Raw genomic sequence first — 24,253 nt, 5'->3', positions numbered from 1 at the left:
CACGGAGCAGGCTAGTTCAGAAGTTACCTTGGTTACATAGCTAGAACTAGAATAAGCCACCTTAATGGAACGGAACTCTTGCTGAAGTAAGCGAGACTTGTCGAAATAAGCCCCCCTTTTCCTTAATCAACGTTAATGGAACACCCCCTCGCCCTGCCTTGGTCTTGTCTCGGTCTCGATACACTCTAGTCTTGGTCATGACTTGTTTCGGTTTAGGTGATGTTGACAACACTGCTAAATAACAGATTCAGATTTACAGTGCAAAATACCCTATCAGATTGTCCTACCAGTATAAAATGAACAGGTCTAAACAGTCTAATATGAAGAGGTTGAAAAAAGGTAGGGAAATAAAGAAAAAAAAAGGTAGGGAAATAAAAGGAAGAAAAAAATGATAGGATAAAAAGGTAGGGAAATAAAAGGAAGAAATATAGCTGCAAGCAGCAATGAAGGGGCCAAGCAGCATTCGATACGGAAATTCAGTAGCTAAAGCAGCAAAGCAAAACTTTTAATAAAATATTCGCTTTTTTAAAATCACATTATACTTTTCGGCAACACTGGGCGCTAACCAGAAACTTTTGATTACCTTCATGGTGTTGCGCAAAAAGACGTATACCGAGTTTTGTAACGATAAGCCGACGCGTTCGGTAAATATGTCATTTTAAGACAACATTCGACATGTCCGACGTCCAAAATGTGCGACGTGGGAAAGCGTAATATTTTACGACTTTGTGTGCTGCAAAGAAGCAAAAGAGTCCGATCTTGGGATTGTGGGTCAAACCGTTCAGAATTTATGATGCAAGAAATCCGATGCAATGACTTGATGTAGCAGCGTTATATCTACAAAGCACAATAAATCCGACTCTTCTTGAGTATAAATCCCCCGAGAACGATACGTTACCATTATGATTATACTGCTATCTTCACTAAACAGATAATCCGGGATCACGACATGCTTGATGACTGTGGCTGGATTCGATCCTACGACCTTGCGTTTCAAAGGAGCCCATCTTATCCCAGTGAGCTAATCTCACTGCTGGGAAATGCTGTGTTCGGTTACTTTATAAAAAAAAAGGAAATTGTTTCTCCTGTGGCGAGCGTTGTCAGATTTGACCCAAGTATAAACAGCTGTAATTTAGTCATATTTTGACATATCAAGGTGATTGTGGTAGGAAAATGATTAGATGACGTGCTCGCGATGACATTTCCAAAGTTTCGTCTCCATACACTAAACCGTTGCAGAGACAAGGCCTCACGTCCGCTTTGGCGTGCTATTTGTCAAAATCATTTGCGCGTTATTCGTGAACGGTTTGACTTATCGATACATTTCGAAAGATTTTTTATCGGTATGGTCTGAAGATGATCTGTTACAATTTTCATGAAAACCGGAGCAACGGCATAGGAGGAGTTCGAAAATGTTGGCTTTTCATAAAATACAAATGACGGAAAAACCTTCAGGACGACAATGACGCCATAGGGTTCGGTCGAATCGTCTGCATCTAAGGAATCCAATGATACCTCACTTATGAAAACTTTTCAAAAGTTATGGCCGTAAACACACCTCCAACTTTGACCCCTTGGTGGCACTATAGTGCTTCAGTGGTCGACATGAAACTTGGTGACAATAATCAGCAGCAGGAAGACCACGTGGGAAGTAGAAAAATAAAGAAATTTAAATCAGATCTGTAATTTTGTTTTAGTTTCCTTGTTTATTAAATGTTACGTTTCATGCTAAAAACAGTAAAACAAACAGTTTTCCATTATTTGTGCAAACAGAAAAAACGAAATGTAGATTTGTTTTTTTGTTTGCTGGATTGAATGGAATAAATGAATGATCAGATGATCCCGGACCTTCAAGGCTATTTATAGATGTAATACATTGTATGGGGGATGTAACCAGACTATTTTTGTTGGGCTGTTTTTCATAACTGGACAACTCTGAGCCTTGTTAGGTGAGTAGTCTGTTTGCTTTAACTTTGTTGACATGTTCGTGGTCGGACAAATACGTTTATTGTACCTGCTGTTGTGACTCGATCTTGAAATGGTTTACATCAATAAAATCACAAGAATCGTAGCTTTCCAACAACATATATGGCATGTGTAGCAGTCTAAAACTATTTTATGGGGTGGGAGGGGCGATTGGGAGGGGGTTCAATTTCCGGCCCGCCTAATTTCGCCGTAGAACGCTAAATATCAATAAAAAAATGATATCTTCAATTAGAATTACCACTGTCCTTGATTATATAGTTTGCCAAGATATTCCTCCACAGAAGAATCAGCTTCAGCCAAAGAACAGAGAGAATTTGATCCGTACCAAGGCAAATACTTCCTGGTATCTGTAGCTACAATAGTCATGTGACCTTTCAGTTTGACAATCTTTTTTAACTTGTCTTTTATTTGTCTGTCCAAAGTATGCAAAAGCTATACAAAATGATATAATAATGAAGTAAAGAGAATTAAAACAGGAGCTATAAATGATTAGTTCAAAACATGCTCTGTGTGACCTGTGTCACACAGACCTGTGTGACACATGCTCTGTGTGTCTCACATGAGACACACCTCTGTGTGTCTCATGTGATGCAGGCCACTGTCTCAAATGGGTGTTTAATGTCTTAACATCAATTAGTTCTGTCTCTCCCAGATAGAGCTGTATAGATGTTTTCTTCTCTATCCAGATTTTGGCAGAAATTTGTCAAAGTGGCTACAACGATGCTCTACGCTTCCTAGAAGACAACAGTGAGTGCTGTTACCATGCTTAGGATAAATACATAAAAATATGTTTAATCACAAATTAAATACACTGTACTGGTTCAGTATTCAGTTGACAGTTTTAGGATGATTATTAATAAGTTTTATTATCCTGAAATTATTTCATTTGTATTATATCAGATTTAATGAGAGTGGAGTGTCCAACCACCGACCTTTCTCTAACAAAGACTACCCCCCCCTGCTGCTGTAAGCCTACCCTAACGGAGTCTACCAGGGAATGGCTGCTCCGGAGGCTCCGCTTACTGCGGGAGCGCCACTGGTGGTTGGATGAGCGGAATGTCAACAACCTGCCACATCCTATCAAGAAGGGTATTTCATTCATCTGCATAACAAAGCCAAAGTAACTATAATGAGATACAGCATTGTGTTTACATCATGTTGTGTGTGTTTTTGCCAGTATTCTGTAAGGCATGTCAAGAGAAGCCCGGTCTCTATGCCAAGATGACAGAGCTCCTCCCGGTCAGAGTTGCATCCTACATGCTGTTACCATACACTCTACCTGTAGAGTCAGCCTACTCAGTTGCACAAAGGTAATACACAGTTGTACACACTCACATCCAGCCCTCGGTTTGACTTTGTAGTAAGCAAACCATCTTAGTCGTCAAAGCAGTGTTTATGCAAACAAGCCAGACCATATCCACACCGTCCCTCATGGCAACTGACAACTGCCGTACTGCAAATGAAGACAACCCTAGATAGCATGTTCTCCCTCCTTCTCTCTCCCTGCCACATAACATTCATTACTAAAGGACTCCCTCTAGTGGTCATTATAGCACAGAATTACGTTGTCAGTCCTTCACACCAGGGACAAAATGTATAAAACTATGTATGTATGTTTATGAATTAAACTATGAATGTATGTTTACAGAAAGAACTGGAACTCTCCAAGTTCTCTAAAGTTCAGCCCACCGCTACAAAATCATTGCTGCTACTGCTTCAGAACTTGAAGTTGCGACTCTTTCACTGTGGAGCTGTCCATTGATCATTTGATATAAATCAAATGATCAAAATGAAGCATCCGCTCGCTCCACTTGGAAGATGAGTGACTGGATACTGATAGGGGTGAAAATGCCAGGATGCCTAACTGTAACTGTTCCTGTTGTACAGGAACAGTTAAGCATGGGCCGGTTACCAGTTTCAAGGTATACCGCGGTTTGAAAAAGTCAAGGTTTCAATACCTCTCCAATGTTCCGCTATACCTTTGCTACAGTATGAGCTGTTTTTTTTAATGTCTCGTCAAAGACGGAGAGTGCAGGAATCCCTCGGGTATTACGCAGTGGAGAAAGTAACCCTCCGGTTGGTGCGAGCAAGCAGTCAGTCACCACCAGGTGTATAGAATAGCCGTAGGAGGTGACCCCTGGAACTTTTCCCTGCAGTATGGGAATCTTTCGGGTACCAAAAACATTCAGACGGCCACGGATGAAGCAAAAAAACTTTTACAACGTGTTTTTGAGTGGTACGTATGATATCCCATCTAAGGTAGCACCACCCGTCACTATTCGCAAAATTCAAGATAACGATGTCTTGAAATTAACATTTGCAACAAGTTAAGAGCCTTAGCGGGTAGCACTGGTGAAATAAACTTTGAACAGTACTATTGGCATGCTACCGACTGAGGCAGAAAGATACAAGGCTAATTAACTAGCTAGTTTCATGTTACGTTACACCAGAGCCATAGAAAAATATTTTTCTGGGGAAGAGCAGGTTTCATGTTACGTTACACCAGAGCCATAGAAAAATATTTTTCTGGGGAAGAGCAGGTTTCATGTTACGTTACACCAGAGCCATAGAAAAATATTTTTCTGGGGAAGAGCAGATTAGCCTACTACTACGGTGGCCCTGAAGTGCAAAACACACCCACTAATACGAGTACATCCCCCAAATGAAAACACTCCCCCCAAAAACGAGTCTCCTACCCCTGAATACAAAGACACACTCCCCCAAATGGCAAACGAAATTACATTAACTCAAAACGGAAAGGGTAGGTACAACACTTTCATCGCTGATTGGATGCACCGTAACTAACAGGAAATAAGAAATGGATCTACAGAAGTACGAAATGCGATAATGACAGACTTATGTGCACCAGGACAATTGTTTGGCTATCGAAGCATGTGGAAGTACTTATTCAAAAGTATAAATTGCGTGTTAAACGTTAAAATCGATAGCCAAACAAGGACGATTAGTTTTTTCTTCTGAAAAGTCCTTCTTCCTTCAACTGCGTTTTTAGCGTGCGCATATACTTATTTTACTGTTGTGAAACGTTAACAGCATATTTAAGATTATTTCATAGGAATGTCCCTGATTAAAATAAAGAGTAAATGGTGCAATTACATGACTCTCTGAATTGTTAACACTAATTTTTCTTCTTTTCTTCCAGACAAAACCATCAATTTCATGATAATGACAGAGTTACATGGACCAGGATAGTTGTTTGGCTATCGATTTTTACGTATAACACGCAATTTATACTTTTGCATAAGTACTTCCACATGCTTCGATAGGCCAAACAATTGTCCTTGTGCATGTAAGTCTGTCGTTATCGCATTTCGTACTTCTGTCGATCAATTTTTGTTTCTTTGTTGGGCCACCGTATACTCTCAAATCTCGCGCATTTGCTGTGAGACTTACACATTTCAAAGATTTCTCACGCTGAGAAGTGCAGATTTCCGCGGAGTTGATAGTTGTCGTAGAGTTATACAGAGTTAAAAAAACAGACAATAAGAAACACGGCAAATATTTTTGAGCTGTAATCGCTCTCTTCTAATTTTCTTTAGTGCAAGAGTTAATGATGATAGGCTTTCTGGCAGCCTCACATAGTTGAAAGTTGCATCAAAAGGAAGAAATTTGGCAATCCTGTTTAAAAATGGTCCTAACCTATATTATGACTTCGCTGCCGGACCATTCAAATATGGGAACAATTGTTCCCATTGTCGTGCCTTTTAAAGGCAAAGTTGTTGAGAAGCACTTTTGGTCAATTTTGTCTAAATAAACTTCACATCTTGCAACGAATACATATAACAGTATGACGGTAAAATAAAATCAATCCGACATCTGTGGGTATCGCAAGAGTGTAATAAACACAACCAATCATTAAGCGGGCCAGGACTAATGATAGACAGACATGTAACCCGTCCTTTCTACCTGTGCTCACTCTGCCCCTCCACTCAATGCACGTTACTGTAGTTTTCAATCAGGCTAGGCAGAGGTATTGCAAACAACTGAGCTAGAGGCACAAGAATGGCGGAGAAACATTAGACAACAAATCCAGTTCCTGAATTCTCAGTTAAAAGACGGAAGAGAAATCAGACATTAGTTGAAAAGGCTACCACCAAAAATATATATGAATTAGCTAGAAGTAAAACCAGAGTCAATATCGGTGTTGCTTTTCCATGCTAACATTACAACAGCCAGCTGTTGATAGCACACCAGCAATATGTTAAAACTCTATTAGCCAATAGAATTTCCCAATACTAACATTCTAGCTTGAAAGGAGTGAGTATTAACGTTAGGGTTGGGTAACGTTAGGATTTGTACGATTCCGATGCCGAACCGGTACTTTTAAAAACGATTCCGATTCCTAAACCGATTCTTGAAAAACTGAAAAATGACTCTTTTATAGTAAAAGAAAATTGAAATAATTTTTATTTAACAATATATTAACGTTTTAAAGTACTTAAATATATAACAAGTAAAACACACAACTACAATAACTGAACAATAAATAACAGTGACACTGTTAACAAGTAACAACAAAATTAAACCAGCTTCAAACTTTAGCAGTTCTTTTGCAAAACAATTACCATATTTGCCTTCTCTGGCAAGATACTGTTATGTATTTGTGGTTTCCACTTCAGAGTACCTGGTTAATGCGAAGGACAAACAGACAAGTCTTTATGGCTTGAACTGTAATCGTTTACTGAAGCATCAGTTGAAAACGTGGTCAACATACAATTCATTGTATCATGGGCGGCACAGCGCCAACTAGTGGTGCGGGTACAACATAGTCAAGACATCACATCTCCCCACTTAATGTAGTTCCCACACTGAACATGAACATGAGATTTCTTTTTTATATATATATATCAAACTCATATCCTAACCTTGAGGTAGGGAGTAGACTGTCCCAAACCCCAGAGTCCGTCAAGGGTTTATTCTGCCCTTGTTTTTGAGACGTGACTCCTTCAACTATTATAACAAAAACATGTCAGTCTATTCAGAATGTCCCAAAAACACAATTTCCACATACCGTATGCCTTAAGGGCTGTACCTAACTGGTGGTTTAGCAACACAAGATGGGTATCTCTTATCAGTCTCTCGAAGTGGTGTGCTGGTGGCTTCTGGTGATGCCACACTCACGGAATCAGGAGTAGCAGGATCTGGAACCGTGGATGAGTAGCAGGTTCTGGAACCGTGGAATGAGTAGCAGGTTCTGGAACAGTGTCCTTGAACGCAGGCAGTTCTACTGGACCGGGGAACGACTCTGTTTCTTCCAGCGGTGGAGCCTCCAACTCAGCGTGACGGGCCAGCATTTGGTCAGCATTGTGTCTCCAGTGTTCCGATTATCCGACATCGACTGTGTATGACACAGGACCGGTTTCTGCGGATACTATGCCAGGCGTCCACTTCTCACCTCCTCTCCCATAATCACAAACTAGCACTTTGTCACCCACCTGGAATGACATGGCTTTTGCATGTATTTCACGATGAGCACACTGCGCCTCTTGCGCTTTCTCTACTCGTGATGCTACGTTCGGTTTTAACAAGTCAAGTAGTGATCGCAGCTTGCGACGCATGAAAAGCATGGCTGGTGATTCCTTGGTTGTTGAGTGCAGAGTGTTGCGATACATCAACAGGAACGCATCCAGTCTGTGTTGAACTGACATTGTCCCTACCGAGCGTTTCATTGAGTGCTTGAAGGTTTGCACAAAACGTTCTGCTAGCCCATTTGTGGCTGGGTGGAATGGTGCAGAGCGTATGTGTTTCACTTCGTTTCCCTTCATGAAAGTGTCAAACTCAGTCGATGTGAACTGGGGGCCATTGTTGCTTACTAAAACTTCTGGAAGTCCATAACGACTGAATAGACCTCTCAACCCCTGTATGGTCTTGAAAGTTGTAGTGGAGCTCATGAGGTGCAATTCAGGCCATTTGGAATGAGCGTCCACGACCACCATGAACATTATGGCCTTGGAAAGGGCCAGCAAAATCGACATGGATTCTCTGCCATGGAGCTCCAGGCCATGTCCACGGATGGAGAGGTGATGGACCTGGTGCTTTCTGGGTAAGTTGACAGGATTGGCAGGTCTTTGACACTTGTTCAATTTGTGCGTCGATTCCTGGCCACCACATATAACTACGAGCGACAGCCTTCATTTTCACCACACCAGGGTGTCTGGTGTGTAGCTCAGACAACACTCCATGTCTCAGTTTTGGAGGGATGACGACGCGGATACCCCACATGAGGCACCCTTGCTGGAGAGTCAGTTCATCCTTCCTACTGATGAATGGCATCAGGGCGCTGTCCACATCCTGGACCCTTGGAAAATGACCTGTGGATACTATCTCCAGTACCCGGGCAATGATAGGATCTGTCCTACTTTCTCTGCAGATCTCCTTTTTGCTCACAGGTAAGGCTTCCATGTGGTTGATGTGAAAACTGTCCACAGCATTAGTCCTTTCTTTTGTAGGTGTAGGCAGTGGCAGGCGTGACAACCCGTCAGCATTACAGTGGCGTGCTGCCTCTCTGTACTGTATGTTGTAATCGTAAGCAGCTAGCAGTAGAGCCCATCGCTGCATTCTCGCGGCAGCCATAGATGGTATAGCTTTGCTCGGGCTCAGAATTGTGGTCAGCGGTCGATGATCTGTGAGGAGCGTGAACTTCCTGCCATACAAGTAGTGGTGGAATTTACGGACTCTGAAAACGATGGAAAGAGCTTCACGCTCTTATCTGTGCATAATTCTGCTCCACCTTGATCAGCGTCCTTGATGCAAAGGCTATAGGCCTCTCTTGTCCATTCGGCATGATGTGTGAAATGACACTGCCTACCCCATAGGGTGAAGCGTCACAGGCAAGTCTAATGGGGAGCTCTGGATTGTAATGAGTCAGGACACTTTGTGATAACAGCTGCTGCTTGGCTTCTCTAAAAGCTGTTTTACATTCTGATGTCCATTGCCATTGCTTTCCTTTGCACAGGAGTGAATTCAGCGGGTTGAGAATGGACGACAGGTTTGGAATGAAGCTGCCATAGTAATTAATCATCCCTAAAAATGAACGAAGCTGACTCACATCAGTAGGTGCAGACCTTGGGCATCGATGACATGGCCCAAGTATTCAAGTGAATCCTTGAAAAATTCTAATTTTTCCTTTTTAAGTCGTAGACCGAAGTCTTCCAAACATCCCAGGACTGCGTCCAAATTCTTTAAATGATGCATATGGTCCTGGTCCGTGATAAGAATGTCATCCAGGTAGCAGTGAACATTCGAAAGACCCTGGAGAACCTGGTCCATGGCCCTCTGGAAAATCGCTTGTGATGACGTGATTCCAAAAGCAAGTCTGTTGTAGCAGAACAGTCCCTTGGATGTTGTAATGGTAAGGTATTTGCGAGATTTCTCTTCAACAGGCATTTGCAAGTATGCATGAGACAAATCCAGCTTACTGAAATGCTGCCCGCCTGCAAATGATGCGAATAAGTCCTCAACTCGTGGGATTGGGTATTTTTCTACACACAGAACGGGGTTGATTGTCACCTTAAAATCGCCACAAATCCTTACATCAACATTCTTTTTGACAACTGGCACAATGGGTGTTGCCCAGTCACTGAACTTTAAAGGTGATATGATGCCCTCTTCACACAGTCTGTCAATTTCAGCCTCTACTTTAGGCCTGAGAGCATAAGGAACGACTCTTGCCTGACAAAACCTTGGCTGATTTTCTGCTTTCAGAGCTATGGCAGCTTCAATGCCTTTCCGTGTGCCCAGCTCTTTCTTGAACACTTCCTTGTGCTTCTGTAGCACCCCGTCTAGTGTTTCCTCGCAAATCATCTTTATTTCCCCCCAGTCAATCCGTATTTTTCGCAGCCATTCCCTACCGAAAAGTGGAGGCAAGGCCCCTTTAACTACATACAGCAGTAGCTTAGCCCTCTGCCTATTCATTTTTACTGCGACTGTGATGACGCCTTCTGGAGAAATCATCTCGCCTGTGTATGTCTTCAGTATGACATTAGTATGACGCAATGGTAAGTGGCAAAATTGCATGTCATACAGTTCTTTTGAAACAAGAGAAACTGCAGCGCCTGTGTCTAACTCCATTTCAATTATCTTCCCTTCAATTTTTGGTTTAACGCACATGTGACAGATTTCCCTTCAGTGCCATCATATACACTGTTAACTCTGAATCGGTTGTGCTACCATCACTGTTTGACAATTCTTTTGCATCCATGTGGTGCACCCTGTTCTTTTTAAATTTCGGTTTCACAGTCTTCTACAGTCTCTTTGTTTCTACACACTTTGGATATGTGACCTGTCCTTCCACAATTGTGGCATTTTTGATCCTTGTAGTAACAGTCCACTTCCTTATGATTCATCTTTCCACAGCGCACGCACTTGTTGCGATGCTGACTATTCATTGAAATAGCATGCACTTTCATTGCACTACTTAACTGATTCGTTTCTCTTGCCACTGTCTCCATAGACACGGCTATCTCCATTGCCCTCTTGAAAGTGAGAGCGGCCTTGGTCAGCAATCTTTTCTGTATTGCCTCTGTGTTCAATCCACATACGAGCCTGTCTCTGAGCGCGTATGTGTGTGACAACTTTTTAATGACTGCTATGTACTGCGTCACTGATTCTCCCTCTTGTTGGTTCCGTTTATGAAAACGATATCTTTCGGCAATTAAAAGCGGCTTCGGAGAAAAATGTCCTTGCAAAGCATCCACAATATCTTATAGACCTTTTCTCCAGGCTTTTCTGGAGCTATTAGGCTACGTAAAAGTTCATAGGTTTTAGTACCTACGTTCTGCTAAGAAGAACAACAAACTTTTTGTCTTCCTCAATGTCATTTGCCGTAACAAAATGTTCAAACCTTTCCACGTAGGTAGCCCATTGTTCCACTGATTCGTCAAATGCGTCGATATGACCGATGAATCCGTATGAAGCCATGTTAGCAATCGTCCTCTCTTGCTAGTTGGTGCGCTCAATAGCGTTTGCTAGCAACTCTTCCTTCACGTCAAAACTTCACTTTTCACTTTACACTCACAGTCAATACTGCGGCCGAAACAATGCAGGTAAACTAAAGAGCATCCTCGTCGCCAATTTACGTTATGTATTTGTGGTTTCCACTTTAGTGTACCTGGTTAATGCGAAGGACAAACGGACACGTCTACATGGTTTGAACTGTAATCGTTTACTGAAGCATCAGTTGAAAACGTGGTCAACATACAAGTCATTGTATCATGGGCAGCAAAGCGCCAACTAGTGGTGCGGGTACAACATAGTCAAGACATCACAGATACGACACCTCTCCTGACTTATGGCATGTCCTGCACAGAAGAAAACTCTCTCAGATCTCACGAACAGGCCTGTACACACAGGTATGAGTTAGAAATGGCAGACAAATTGGGGAGGCTGTCCCGCTTCCCCCACCACCAGGCTACAGGGTCTTGTCCTGATGGGATTGAAGGCAGACTCTCAATCTCTTTCTGGACCTGTTAGGCAATGGAGAGGTCAGCGCTTTTAGTGGTCGTTGCCTGAAGTAGCTCTCGGTCCTCATCCTCAAAAAGCTCCTCTAGCGGTGACTTCTTTGCAGGCTTCTTGTGAAAAGGAGGCTGAAAAAAAAAACATGAAAGCAGTGTTTCGACAAACATTCTTCAAAAATGCTTCACATTTAAAAACTTCTGATTCTTCAGTGCAACATCCATATTGCTGGCATTGTCTACTGTGGCAGCTACAACTATGCCTTTTATCTCGTCTGCTACCACGAGGCCTGTCTGTGACTCATACACAGCTTTGGTGTTTAGCACCTTCTGTTTAATGTGGCCATCACTGGTGTAGTGCAGAGTAACTGTTAAATAGAGCCACACTGGTCCACCCATCAGTGGACCACCAAATAGAGCCACACTGGTCCACCCATCACATGTAATAGCAGCCTTACTCACTTGTGCTAACTCCTGTATAACATTTAGTTTTTCAACAGAATACCATGCAGGAATATGAGTATTGGACAGAGCATCCCTGGATGGGGGTTGGTAGCGAGGATTAAGGAAAATTTTCACAAGAGTTTACCTGTAATATGGACATTCCACAGTTGAAATTTTTTTTTGTCCCTTGACCACAAACTTTGTCACAGTCCTGTGGATTTCCTCCACCTTCTCCTTTGTCATACTAGCCTTCTTTGCCAAGGTGAATGGCGTCACTGACACTGTGCTACTGCTAGCTGGTGGAGTGCCAAAATTATGTATAAACATAATTAGTGTTAAATATTTAACAAATCACTTGACCATTTGTTAGTATAAATGCAATATTAGCAATCAATATACATTAGCGTAGTTACCTGCAGAAAGGCTGCTGGCATCATCATCTTCATCAACATTCACAAAATTGCTAGCAGTCGGACTTGGACTGGTCCCACTGTCACTGGGACCAGGGACTGATATCCGCAAGCTGTCTAGCACGGTGCATCCCTCTGCTCTAAGATGTATCCCGTGTGTCGCTGTAAATGCCCTGAAAAAGGGGAGTCATTGAACAAAAGATCCACGGACACAACTCTTCCCCACATCATGTATTTAACAACTCGGTCTCACAAACATAGGCCAATGCAGTCATTGCTAATGGATAATGTGGCTCGCCAATGTAGCTACAACTACGGGCATGCTGGCTCAACAGATAAATCAGTTTATTTTCATTCACTTTTATCAGCGTAACCACATGGAACGGCCGTTCGTTACCAACCTTGTGTAGTTAGGTTTGATATAGGGTGAATATTGGTAAAGTAGCCTACGTAGGCCTCTAAAGTAATATTTAAAAAAAAATTATAAAGCCATAAATAATTCCGGGCGCTTCACAGCCGGTGTGTTCCAGGCATAAGGCACGTGTGCGTGCTGTCGGAGCTAAACCTATGGGCTGAGTACACGGCGATGGGTGATAATATGACGCGCGCTGCCCGTGTGCCATGCCTGAACTAGGCTTCGCTCATTGTTGTGTGTGTTCTTACATGTGAATGCGACATGGGATAATTTAGGGTATTTCACACTGTTCCTTAAGGTCTCCGAATAGGATATGTAACATTGGTTGGGCTGAAAATGGCCCGGGTGCTGTTCTATGCACCCTAATGCACCCTGTGAAATAGCCTTGGAATAAAACAAGAGTCTTTCTCCCTTTTATGGTATGCTCATGAATATATAGATGAACTGCATGCTGATTGGTTATTTTACAACGAGTGAAGCTGCGGAGCAAAGACGCAACACGGCCAACAGCACTCACTGAAACATTGAAAGTGGAGACTTGAAATAAAAACTGTCTGGGAAAGTTACCGCATTAATCGTGGCGATTAATTTGAAATGTTTAACGCGTAAAAAATAATTTGGCGTGATTAACGCAAGACCACTTCCTGCTGTGAGTGCCGGAGCCAAGTCATCCTGGCATGATGGAGAAAGATAACGGTGGAGTTATAGGAAGAAAGTTTGTTTAAAAGTATCCTGATGGCAATTTGGACAAAACAAAAGTGGTTTGTACAATTTGCAAAGCCGAATTCAAATTCCACAACAGCACTAAGTCTGTTTTTCAGACTTTAGTTTGTCATCTAAAAGCTAAACACCCGGGCATTATTGCCGGTACTAGCGAGCCTACAGGACGAGCATGCCAATATACGTTACTTCAGTACACTAGGCCTAATCGTGGCGGGCCATTGACCAAATATGAAACTGAAAAGTTAAAGATCCCATGACATGCTGTTTTTGGATGCTTTTAGGCCTTAGTGGTCCGCTAATACTGTATCTGAAGTCTCTTTCCCGAAATTCAGCCTTGGTGCAGAATTACAGCCACTACGAGCAGTCCCACAATGAGATTTCCTTAGGACGTGCCGTTTCTGTGTCTGCTATGAGAAAGAAAGAGGCGGGGCTGACTGCCATGCTTCGGTCTTTGCAAGCCATGATGTCTTGAGGAAAAACCAATGTCGCGCTCGCACGGTCGTAGCTCATTTTTTCCATTGGTGGGCCAAAGCAAAGCAGAGAAAGGGGAGGTAACCCCCTATTGTGACGTCACAATAGGGGGATTTTCAAAACCGAGCGTTTGAGCTCTCATTTTCTCAAAGCCAGAGAAGAATACCCAGGGCTTGGTTTACACCTATTTCTAGCCACTGGGGGAACAAAGGCAGGCTAGGGGAACTCCTATTAATGTTAAATAACCTCCTAAAGTGAAGTTTTCATGTCATGGGACCTTTAACCGATGTTTTAGCTAAATGGATAGCTACAAACTCCTGTGTAGGAGAACAGCAAGTTGCCCTTGGACAGAAGCAGGAACCACTTGTACAGGACGTTGCGACCAGATGGAATTCTACCCTAGAGATGGTCAAGCGGATCCAGCGAAACCAATCCTCACTGTCCACTACCCTGGCTCAGCAGAACAACAAAATTGCCATGTTGACAGCACAGGAGCTCGGTAAACTGCAAAAGCTTGAGGAACTACTTGAACCTTGCAGAAATGTGACAGAACTCCTGGGAGGAGAGCAGTACATCTCTTGTTCAGTGGTGTTACCAGCATTGTGCCACTTGTTCAGGGTTATGAAGCCATCAGACGATGATCCAATCTATGTTGTGAGGTTCAAGAAGGTCTTTACCACAGACTTGGCTAAACGTAAGGAAAGCAGCAACCTCACATGGTTGAAGATCGCTACTGCCCTCGACCCCAGGTTTAAGGACCTGAAGTGTCTTCCCAAAGATGAAAGGAATGAGATGTGGAACTCAATAAGAAACCTGGTAAAGGAGTAGAAGCTGGCACAACAACCGTCTATAGACACAACAGGAAAACCAGCCTTCTTGCTAGGTTCATCTGATTCAGATTCAGATGATGAAGAGTCTGACTATAGACAAATGTCTGGACCGCTACAAATCAGAGCCCAAAAACGACATGGACCAGTGTCCACTGGAGTGGTGGTCAACAAGAGAAGGAGCACACATGTTCTGATGGCAAGCCTTGCGTGCAAGTACCTGTCTACACCTGCAACCACAGTGTCTTGTGAGAGGTTGTTCTCAGTCTTGGGAAACATTGTCCAGAAAAAGAGAGCTTCTTTGTCTCCTAATAATATAAACAGACTTGTCTGTCTCAGTTGCTGGCTTAATGTAAAGGAGTAGGCAAAAGTTAGATTTCTTTCTTCTACATTTTCTTTTTGTTATTCATATTGCAAAGGCTGTTATAGGCTTCTTTGAAATTCAACAGGCAACTTTAGCATTTTGCTGTTTTTGTAAAGCAATTATTTTGGCCTATAAGCTCGTAAAGCAATTATTTTGGCCTATAAGCTTAAGTTATAAGATAATATAGCCTTTTTGATTACCTTAATGGTTTCACCTTGCACTTGATTATATTTTATTTTTTAAATAATTGTCTTTCTTTTGGACGATTCCCTGAAGTTCTAAGCTGATTCTAAGCTCTAAGTTTAAACTTTAAATATTCAACGTGCACTCTTTATAAAGTTGCTGCATATATTTGATGACTATTCTGTAGTTCCCAGGAGAGACTGTTTACAGTTCATCTTTAAAGAGCAGGCTCGCTGTGTCTACTGTACATAAGTCTTTGAGCGGAGCCAGAGAGGATACCATGGCGTCACACCCGAGTTTACTTGAGTTGATCGCATTCTAGTATCCCAGTCGAATGGCATGGCTGTGTCTGAAATCTTCCATCTCCTATATCAGGGGTACTCAATTAGAAACCCAAAAAGTCCACTAACCAAATTTCCATTCAGTCCAGGGTCCGGAACAATTATGGTTTATTTTTCTGATCCTTACCTCAGAGTTCTGGGGGTAATTTTGTTCAAAGTGTCCATGCTTTGTGTCATAGTGACCATAGCCGCGGGAACATAGGATATTTTATCAGGGGGGTGCTGCTGGGGGGGGGGGGGGGGGGGAGGATGGACTGGGAGTAAAACTAGGTCATGCACATTCTGTTTGATGTGATGCTAGTTCGTGAGAACGCTAGGATACTTAATGCGAGCGCGCGTAGCACGCAAGACAATTTTTTTTGCCTTTATTTGAGCACAAAGTAGTTTTTTGAGCTTTATGTAAAATGAACATAGCCGTTTTTCAATTGGTAAAACCTTGTCTAGTGAAGGTGATGTCTTTTTGTCTCAATGTTTCAGCCCCACCCTTACGTTTCTTAGCCTGGTTTTCCATTGTTATTCTTCTCCTGGTGCTCCCGATGGCCAGTCCGCTACTGCGGGGTTGGGCTGTGCCGCGGTGGTGAATTTTAAAGTCATATCATTGGAAATTCTCGTGCTGTCAGGGGGTGCTACAGCACTCCTAGTTCCCACGGCCATGATAGTGACGTTTCACATTAGCTACCACGACAAGGGCAACCGTCTCATTAAACACATCGGTTTTGTGCGCCCCACCGGCAGCACAAATGCATACTTGTCTGAAATTAGGTATTTTTGGATTTGGATTTTCGCCGGGTTTAGAGCACGCCATGTTTTTCGAAAAGGAAGAAACGGGTACTGTTAGCAAATCGATTAGCCTGCGTTGTTGCGAATGACACACACAACCTGACCCACAGAGGTTGCAACCAACTTTCAGTGAGTGAGTTGTCATGGTGATTACAGTTATTAAAGCTCCTGATTGGACCTTTGTATTGGACAAGTAAGATAGAAACCACATTTAGTTGGAACAAAAAGATGTGCCGGTTAAAATGGAAACGTTCCGTCAAAATGAATTAATTCCATAATAATATATCGGTTATAGGTCCGGGTCCGGATAGGGAACCGCCTGGGTCCAGACCCGGACCGCGGTCCGCCAATTAGTGACCCCTGTCCTATATAGTGAACTATGGAATGCCATTTGATTCCAAATTAAATAAATAGGTAAATAAATAGTTAAATAAATAAATATGCCTATGAAATAAATCCTGAAAAAAAGATGGCAATAAATATATAAATATAGCATCATATAAATATATATCTGAATCCATTTACCTAAATAAATACATGTACTTATTTCAAAATGACGTTTTTCAAAAGACAACATAAATTTATTTCATGGGACTTTTATTTCCTAATGACACATTTATTTCCAATCCTACATGCAAATGAGAGGGGCGTGGTTATCCTCAGACCAAAGCAACTGCACTAGGTCATAGCAAAGAATGTCTGTAAGGGGAGAACTGCCACTCTCTGGAAACTTCCGGCTTCTGATTTGTGTAAGCCTAGTGTTACCCAGAGTTCAGATTTGGGGGTAGGCCTCTCTTTGCACACAAGGAATACTGAACACAGAATCATTCTTATACAGGATAACAGTTACATCTTTAACTTTTCTAACACTGGCATTGAACCTATGACCTTGCGCTTCAAAGAAACGTCTTTAAAAAATAAGCTGTTTCTCCTGTGCAATGCAAACATAGTCAGATTTGGCCCAAGTTTAAACAACTGTAATTCAGTCATATTTTGACATACCAAGGTGAAATTGTGCATGGGGCTTCAGAGTGATGTCATATCACTGGATTTGAAAAATAAGCATTCAAAAGGACATTTGCATTATTGACACAGACATTGAGGCAATGTGAACATTACATTACATTTAGCAGACGCTCTTATCCAGAGCGACTTACTGTAAGTACAGGGACATTCCCCCGAGGCAGGTAGGGTGATGTTCCTTGCCCAAGGACACAATGTCATTTTGCACGGCACGGAATCAAACCGGCAACCTTCAGTTTAATAGCCCGATTCCCTAACCACTCAGCCACCTGACTCCATTTACATAAATATGTCTGATTCAGCCATATTGTATGGTATTCATTTCTGCAAAATGACGTTTTGAAAGACGTGTCCTACACATCTATAACAAATTTCAAGTTGATTGGATTTATGGTTTATGAGGAGAATAGTTTTGAAGGTTGTCCCAAATTTGGACAGTACAAGAAAATTCAAAAGTCTGACGCTATGGGTCCTTGATACTTTTTTATTCCCCATGAGGAATAAGGTATGTATACCAATTTTTGGGCGTAATGGGGCGGAGGGGAAATCACGTAGACTTTGGGCATGGCTTATAGCATCACCTTTTTGAGCTATTGAGCCATTTCATGGAAAATAATAATAATAGGATTACAATAGGTTACGAACCATAAATATATGAGAGAGAATATAGGTTGGGCATTGCCAAAGGGCAAGCACACCCAAATATGCATGAAAGAGAATATAGATTGTGCCTTGCCAAATGCAAACACACCCAGAAAGGTACATTTCCAATTAAAGTGCCCTTTGATCAACTCTTTAGTGTAGATTAGTTTCTCTTTAGTCTAGATTAGTTTCTTCAGACCTCATTCCTCATTGGAAGGTCAGAAATGACTGAGAGGTGTGTAGTTGGAAGCTGAGTTCATTTTATCGCTTGAGCGCAAGGATGGAGCAGATTTCAATGGTGGATAAGCAGGACAAGCACAATTCAATTTGATGTACACTAAACATAATTAATGAGTGCATCAAAATTAACAAAAATATTTACACTCCAAAAATACATTGACAAATAACCACTGTAGACCAAGGTAACTGGTATTATTAAGTGTGCTTATTGTTGGCAAGGCACAATACTAGTATCTCACATATATATATTATTATTATTTATTTCCCACCCCAACTAGTCCCTCAATTTTTGTAGTACTTAGACATGAATTGTGTCAAAGAGCACGCTTCTATACTCGTTTTGACGTGGGAGACAGGTAGAACCGTTTGTGTGCCTCTCTAATGTTGCCTCCAAAATCTCACCAGAAGTCGCTATTGGAACTCTGAACATCGCTAAAAGTCACTAGATTATGTAATGACGTAAATCCGAACCAAATTGGGCCCATCATCCACACTCAGCTAATCTCCGGAGGGGGCGGGGGGGATGAGATTCAACTTTCTATGACAACATTAAAAATATTTTACTCTGCAAAAGGGGGGCCTGGCAGAAAAAGTTTGGGAACCCTTGCTATAGTCATCACTAGTTAATCTCTATCCTCTACCTCTTTATCCCTCCAGGTTTGTAGAGTGGATCCCTGAGGTGCCTGCAGATGTGTGTTGGCTTTGGGGGGTGGCTGCGGATGTTTACAGGCAGGCCTGGAAGGGAGCCACAGCAGAACCCAACAGGTGAGAGACAGGACGAGTTCCTTGGCAAAAACTGTTAGTGCTGTTAGGACTGTAGTCTTAAAAGCCTTTATGTTGTACTCCCACCCCTCTGTATAGGGAATAAACACACTATATTGGGAGATAGGTGGCAGTCAGTCAATCATACCTCTAAGTGGCTCCTACAAAGATAAAACATTTCTAATCTAATGTCTAATCATAGTTTTTTTTTGTGGGGTAAGGTTTTATCATACATGGGTGAAGGAATACCTTCTAATTTTCATTCTTCCTTACTTGCCTATTTTTAGTTTAGTAATAGTGCTACCCTGGCTGAAAGCATGTAGAATAGTGGTCTATGAAATGCCTTTTAAACTGAAGTGACCCCCCCCCCTTGTCTTTCACAATTCACAGTGAGCCCTACATGAGGAATTGCCTGAGTTTACCACCCACTTTAGAGCAACACATGAGCAGAGACCGGCCGCTGTCGCTGTCTTCCCTGGATCTGTCTTCCCACAGCCAGTACTGGGAAATCCCTACCTCTTCATCTACCTCTAGCTCTGGGCCCAGTTTACGCACCAAAAGCCTCACCCCACAACAGATTAGCTTTTTTGTTGGTTCAGAAGAAGAGCCTGAAAGTCCCATGCACCCATGACTTTTGCTGGAATGTCAAGCTCTTGCCCCCACTCAAAAAAGAGTGTGTGAAAAGGATGAATGACAGTCAGATCATGCAACCAATTAACAGCAAGAACCAGAACTGTTGCTATGGACGAGGTAATCGTCTTGACTTTGCTAGGCTACTAGAAAACAGTATTGTGCCTCACACAAAACCAAATATGTGTTTCTCTTTAACACTTGTCGAACGCCCCTAAAGGAGCCTTCGTTTTGATGGACTTTGGAGAAACAATTTTGAGAAAAAAAAAAAAAGAATAATGCTTATTAATGAAAAAGTGTGCATTTGGCAAATGTGTTTGACTTTGTGCATACGTATATCAAAGTTGTGCATTAAAAAGTTGTAGATGCTTGCATACATATATAAAGGTTTTGCATTTTTCCGTGCATACATATACCAAGTTTGGTGTTTTCAAGAGAATACGCATACGCATGTGTTTTATTAGAAAGAATGTGCATTGGCAAATGTTTTTTAAGAAAGTGCTTGCATAATGTTTTAAAGAATGTTAAGAAATAGCTTGCAAATGTTTTAGAACCTTTTTTACCTTTTTTGAATTTTAAATACTTTGTAGATGTGCATCTTAAAATGGATATGTAGAATTGCTAATGTGTAGAAGTTTAAGGCAGAATGTTTCAGTATGACAGATGCAGAGGATGTGGTTAGGAAATGCTTGAGATGCTGGAGAATACAGGAAACGTGTGTAATAGACAGATACCTGCGTCATGTATGGCCCAAAGTCTAGACAGGGCCATCCCGTATTGAAAGATATAAGAATGAAAGTTGGGGGTGAAAAGAGAGAGCTCTCTGTACTTCTTGAGTCGTGAGTCGAGCAGTCGAGGTTTTTTTCCTGAGCCTGTTTTTTGTTGAGTGTCCACCTGTGCCTGATTTAGCAAAGAGCTTCTTTTGTCAGTTGTACTGACCATCTGTTACTTGCTGTTTTACTAGTGACCCAGGGTCCGCGTTTTCTTATTTTCTTTGTCGGCCTTAGTAAAGGAGGTTAGCTTCCTTTTTTATTTTATTTTTACACTTTTGTTTCTGTTCCAATAATCTGCCAATAAAAATTTGAAAAGACAGTCGTTGCCCTACCGCCCATTGGTGCGCCCCTCGCTCGAGACCAAGAGATCCACTCAGGGCCCCACGCCTAGACTCGGGTGAGTTCCCCGGGAATCGCGACCAGTCATTTAGGCACGGATACTGCCCAGCTGGTGTTTACGCGAAACAGGGTCTTGAAGTGTTCGTCTGTTCAGACACATATACTCTCTCGATAGGTGCGGTGTTGCGTCTCACAGATAAACTAATGGGGGGGGAATAAGGGCGGGCGAGGGCCCTTGAACGTTTTTTGTTATCGGGTGGGAAGGGCGTTTAACCGGGAGGGAAACGTAGCCAAGGAATAAGTGATCGATAAACTATGATGTGTTGCCCAAAAAAGGGCCTATAAACATTTGCTGCTAAAAAAGATCTCTTAAGGTTGTGTTTGGAGGCCCGGTGAGCGTCTGTGACATTGTGGTTTGGTTGGGTGCGGAGATTCCTTCCCGAGAGGGAGCCTCCGACTAACTCGTAGCCAAGCGTGTGTTCTCCGCACACGTAGCCTATGCAAATTCGTGAGACCCCGGGCGTGAGTTGGGTGGCGTAGCGAGGCGTAACAATATTATATATATTTGCGGGGGATCAACACCCTGGTCAGCGCCCTCGAGTCCCCACACGATCGTTCGACATGGCACCCCAGATGGGACTTGTGTCTTAAACCGATTAAAACTCGGGAAAGGTCACGAGCGCACTAACTCGCTAGAAGACCTGTTCCACTACCATTAAAACCGGAAAGCTCCAGGTATAGAAAATTTGTAAGTAAAGAAAACCTATTGCGCCATTAAAACCGGTGAGCTTTACGGCAGATAAAACTTGCAAGTAGTCTAGCGAGGTCCAAAACACCCGTAGAAGAACGATAACATTATTCTGTTAGAATTTCTAAACATAAAAACGTCCTGAGGGGCGAAAAAGATAGTACTGGTTTTATATGAAATAATATCGGTTTCTTATCGATACTAGTTCAGAAAGGAGTCACGTTTATTGTTCATATAATTTACCGGCCCCAGTGCTCACGGAGAGAACGAAACAGAACGTTGTCTATTATAACGGAAGACTAGAGAGAGCTTCAAAGATAACCACCCAGAGTAAAGGGTGGCTTTGAGTAAAGCGCAGAGTTGAGAGCAGAAACAGGATCGCAACCTGGGGTTTAATATACTCGTAGCACTCTCGATAGATTGGTTGAGTAATTTTATTTTGAGTAACTTGGAGATGGTTACTCTGAGCCCTAGTAAATCAACTTCATATATGTTTTGAGGTCTGCGTAATTCTGGGTTATTATTCAATCATGCCACGTGTTATTGGTGAAGTATATTTTGAGGTCTGAAAATTATTGGTTATAGTTTGATCCACGGATTTTAAACTGCCCCTGGTTATTGGTGATGTATGTTTGAAGTCTGAAAAAATTATTGGGTTGTTATTTTAATCCCCAGTTCTCAAAATACCCACGTGTTATTGGTGAAGTATATTTTGGATTCTGAAAAAATAATTTGGGTTATTATTTTAATCCCCAGTTCTCAAAATACCCACGTGTTATTGGTGAAGTATATTTTGGAGTCTGAAAAAATTATTGGGTTGTTATTTTAATCCCCAGTTCTCAAAATACCCACGTGTTATTGGTGAAGTATATTTTGGATTCTGAAAAAATAATTTGGGTTATTATTTTAATCCCCAGTTCTCAAAATACCCACGTGTTATTGGTGAAGTATATTTTGGATTCTGAAAAAATAATTTGGGTTATAACTTTAATCCACAGAAAACAAGTACCCGCGTGTAGTAAAGCAAAGTGTATTAAAATCTAAAAAAGTTTTACTTCAATGGCTACAGTTACCGGGTCAGAATGGGAGCCCGGGAGTTCCGAGGAGGACGGAGTTTTAAACGATCGAGAAGAAGTGGCCCAGAGAAATAGGAATAGAAGGAATAGAGAGGCGCTTATAAAGTCTCTCAGCGGAGACAGGAACACAAACCCCCCAGGAGAGAGAATTACGCACAATGTAACTCTCGTAAGAGGTGACATATCGATATATGAGCCAGATGAAAAAGCAATGGCATTGAATCCTGCAAATTTGTATCTCAATCATGGTGCAGGAGTAGCCGCGGCTCTGCAAAATCGGTTCCCCACCGAATTTGACAAACAAAGAACAAGCCTCCCAGACCCCGTTCCCTTTAAGGATGGTACCGTCATTCTGACAAAAGTTCTGGGAAGTAACATAGAGTGGGTGGTTCAATTCTGTTACTCACCTAAACATCCCGTAATGCCCGACAATTTAAACATACAGGAACGTTATCTTTTTGAAATAATGGAAAAAGGGGTCAAGGTGGCCAGGACTAAAACAATAATAACAACCCCATTCGGAAATGGAGAATTTGGCTACGATAGTGAAGCCAGTTTCCGCTGCCTGGCCACATTGGCCACAGCACACCCAGACACACATTTTATCTACCTCATACAGAATCAAAGACACTACAATAGAGTAAAGGAAGTAATTACGGAAAGAAATCAACCACCACCGTACGGCGAGCTAAGTGAGGGTTTTTCTAGCCTCGAGGTTAGGGGCTCTTCTAAACCATATGACACCGCAGTACACGCATTAAGAGAGTTAGCAGAAGCAGGAAGCTATTCTGAGGCTCTGAACAATAGAGAGGAATAGGGGAGAGGCAGAGAGAGAGTTGTGGCAGCGTTACCTACAGCACCTCCACCACCGGGTGCAGATTCGCCATCATCCGATGACGAAGATGATGCCCCACTAGAGCGGAGGCCTACTTCAGTGGTTCTGGGGGGAGTATGGTATACCGTAGCAGCGCTGAAGCTAGATGAGCTGGCCACTGGAGAGAAAGGGACCCTGGCAATAATCAAAGGAAAGAATATGGCAGAAAGGAGCCAAGAGGAGGCAGAGGTCAGGAGGTGTGTGGGACCTACATATGAGAAAAGCTTACACAGAGTAGCTGTAAACAACCCAGAGAAAGGCTATTTATTCTGCTTGGACACACGAGGGAAGATGAGCGGAAGGTGCGCGTCTTTACATGTGGGGGTAGTAGTGGCCAGCCAGATACATCAGCACCTAGAACATATTCTCACTGAGGCAGTGGTACACTGTCGTGAAAACAGGGAAAGAAAGGTTGTGGTCAGAGCTCGTACCGGTGGAGAACGCATAGGAGGGTTAACGGGAAGAGAGTTGGCCGTGGCAGTGGCTGTTAACATGCCATTTGAGGCAGCTGAGGGGATCCAGAACATAGTAATTCTTGTAGACAAGGAGAACATGATTGAAGAGACACTCAGAAGTCTGGAAATGTGTCATGCCAGATTGTTAGAGGCAAAACATAAAACTAGAAGCCAAGAGGAGGAAGATGATGATGACTATTGTCTGCTAGCCCCACGGAGTCTACCTCCTCGCCAACAGCAAAATGTATCATACAAAGAGAGTAATAGGAGGAGCTCC

General features: G+C 42.4%; 1 protein-coding gene across 1 annotated transcript in view; it reads left to right on the top strand.

Annotated features, from left to right (window-relative positions):
• Positions 1-20,777, top strand: part of pnpla3 (patatin-like phospholipase domain containing 3) — a 35,672-nt gene extending 14,895 nt beyond the window's left edge. Inside the window, exons 5-9 of the mRNA XM_062483559.1 lie at positions 2,673-2,733; positions 2,887-3,075; positions 3,164-3,296; positions 18,977-19,084; positions 19,472-20,777. Coding sequence (XP_062339543.1) covers positions 2,673-2,733; positions 2,887-3,075; positions 3,164-3,296; positions 18,977-19,084; positions 19,472-19,712 — 732 coding nt within the window. The 3' untranslated portion in view covers positions 19,713-20,777. The remainder of the gene's footprint in view (positions 1-2,672; positions 2,734-2,886; positions 3,076-3,163; positions 3,297-18,976; positions 19,085-19,471) is intronic.
• Positions 20,778-24,253: the final 3,476 nt, after the last annotated feature.

The sequence above is a fragment of the Osmerus eperlanus genome, chromosome 17 (assembly GCF_963692335.1).
Source record: "Osmerus eperlanus chromosome 17, fOsmEpe2.1, whole genome shotgun sequence".
Taxonomy (NCBI): Eukaryota; Metazoa; Chordata; class Actinopteri; order Osmeriformes; family Osmeridae; genus Osmerus; species Osmerus eperlanus.
This window is presented reverse-complemented; position numbering and strand designations above follow the sequence as displayed.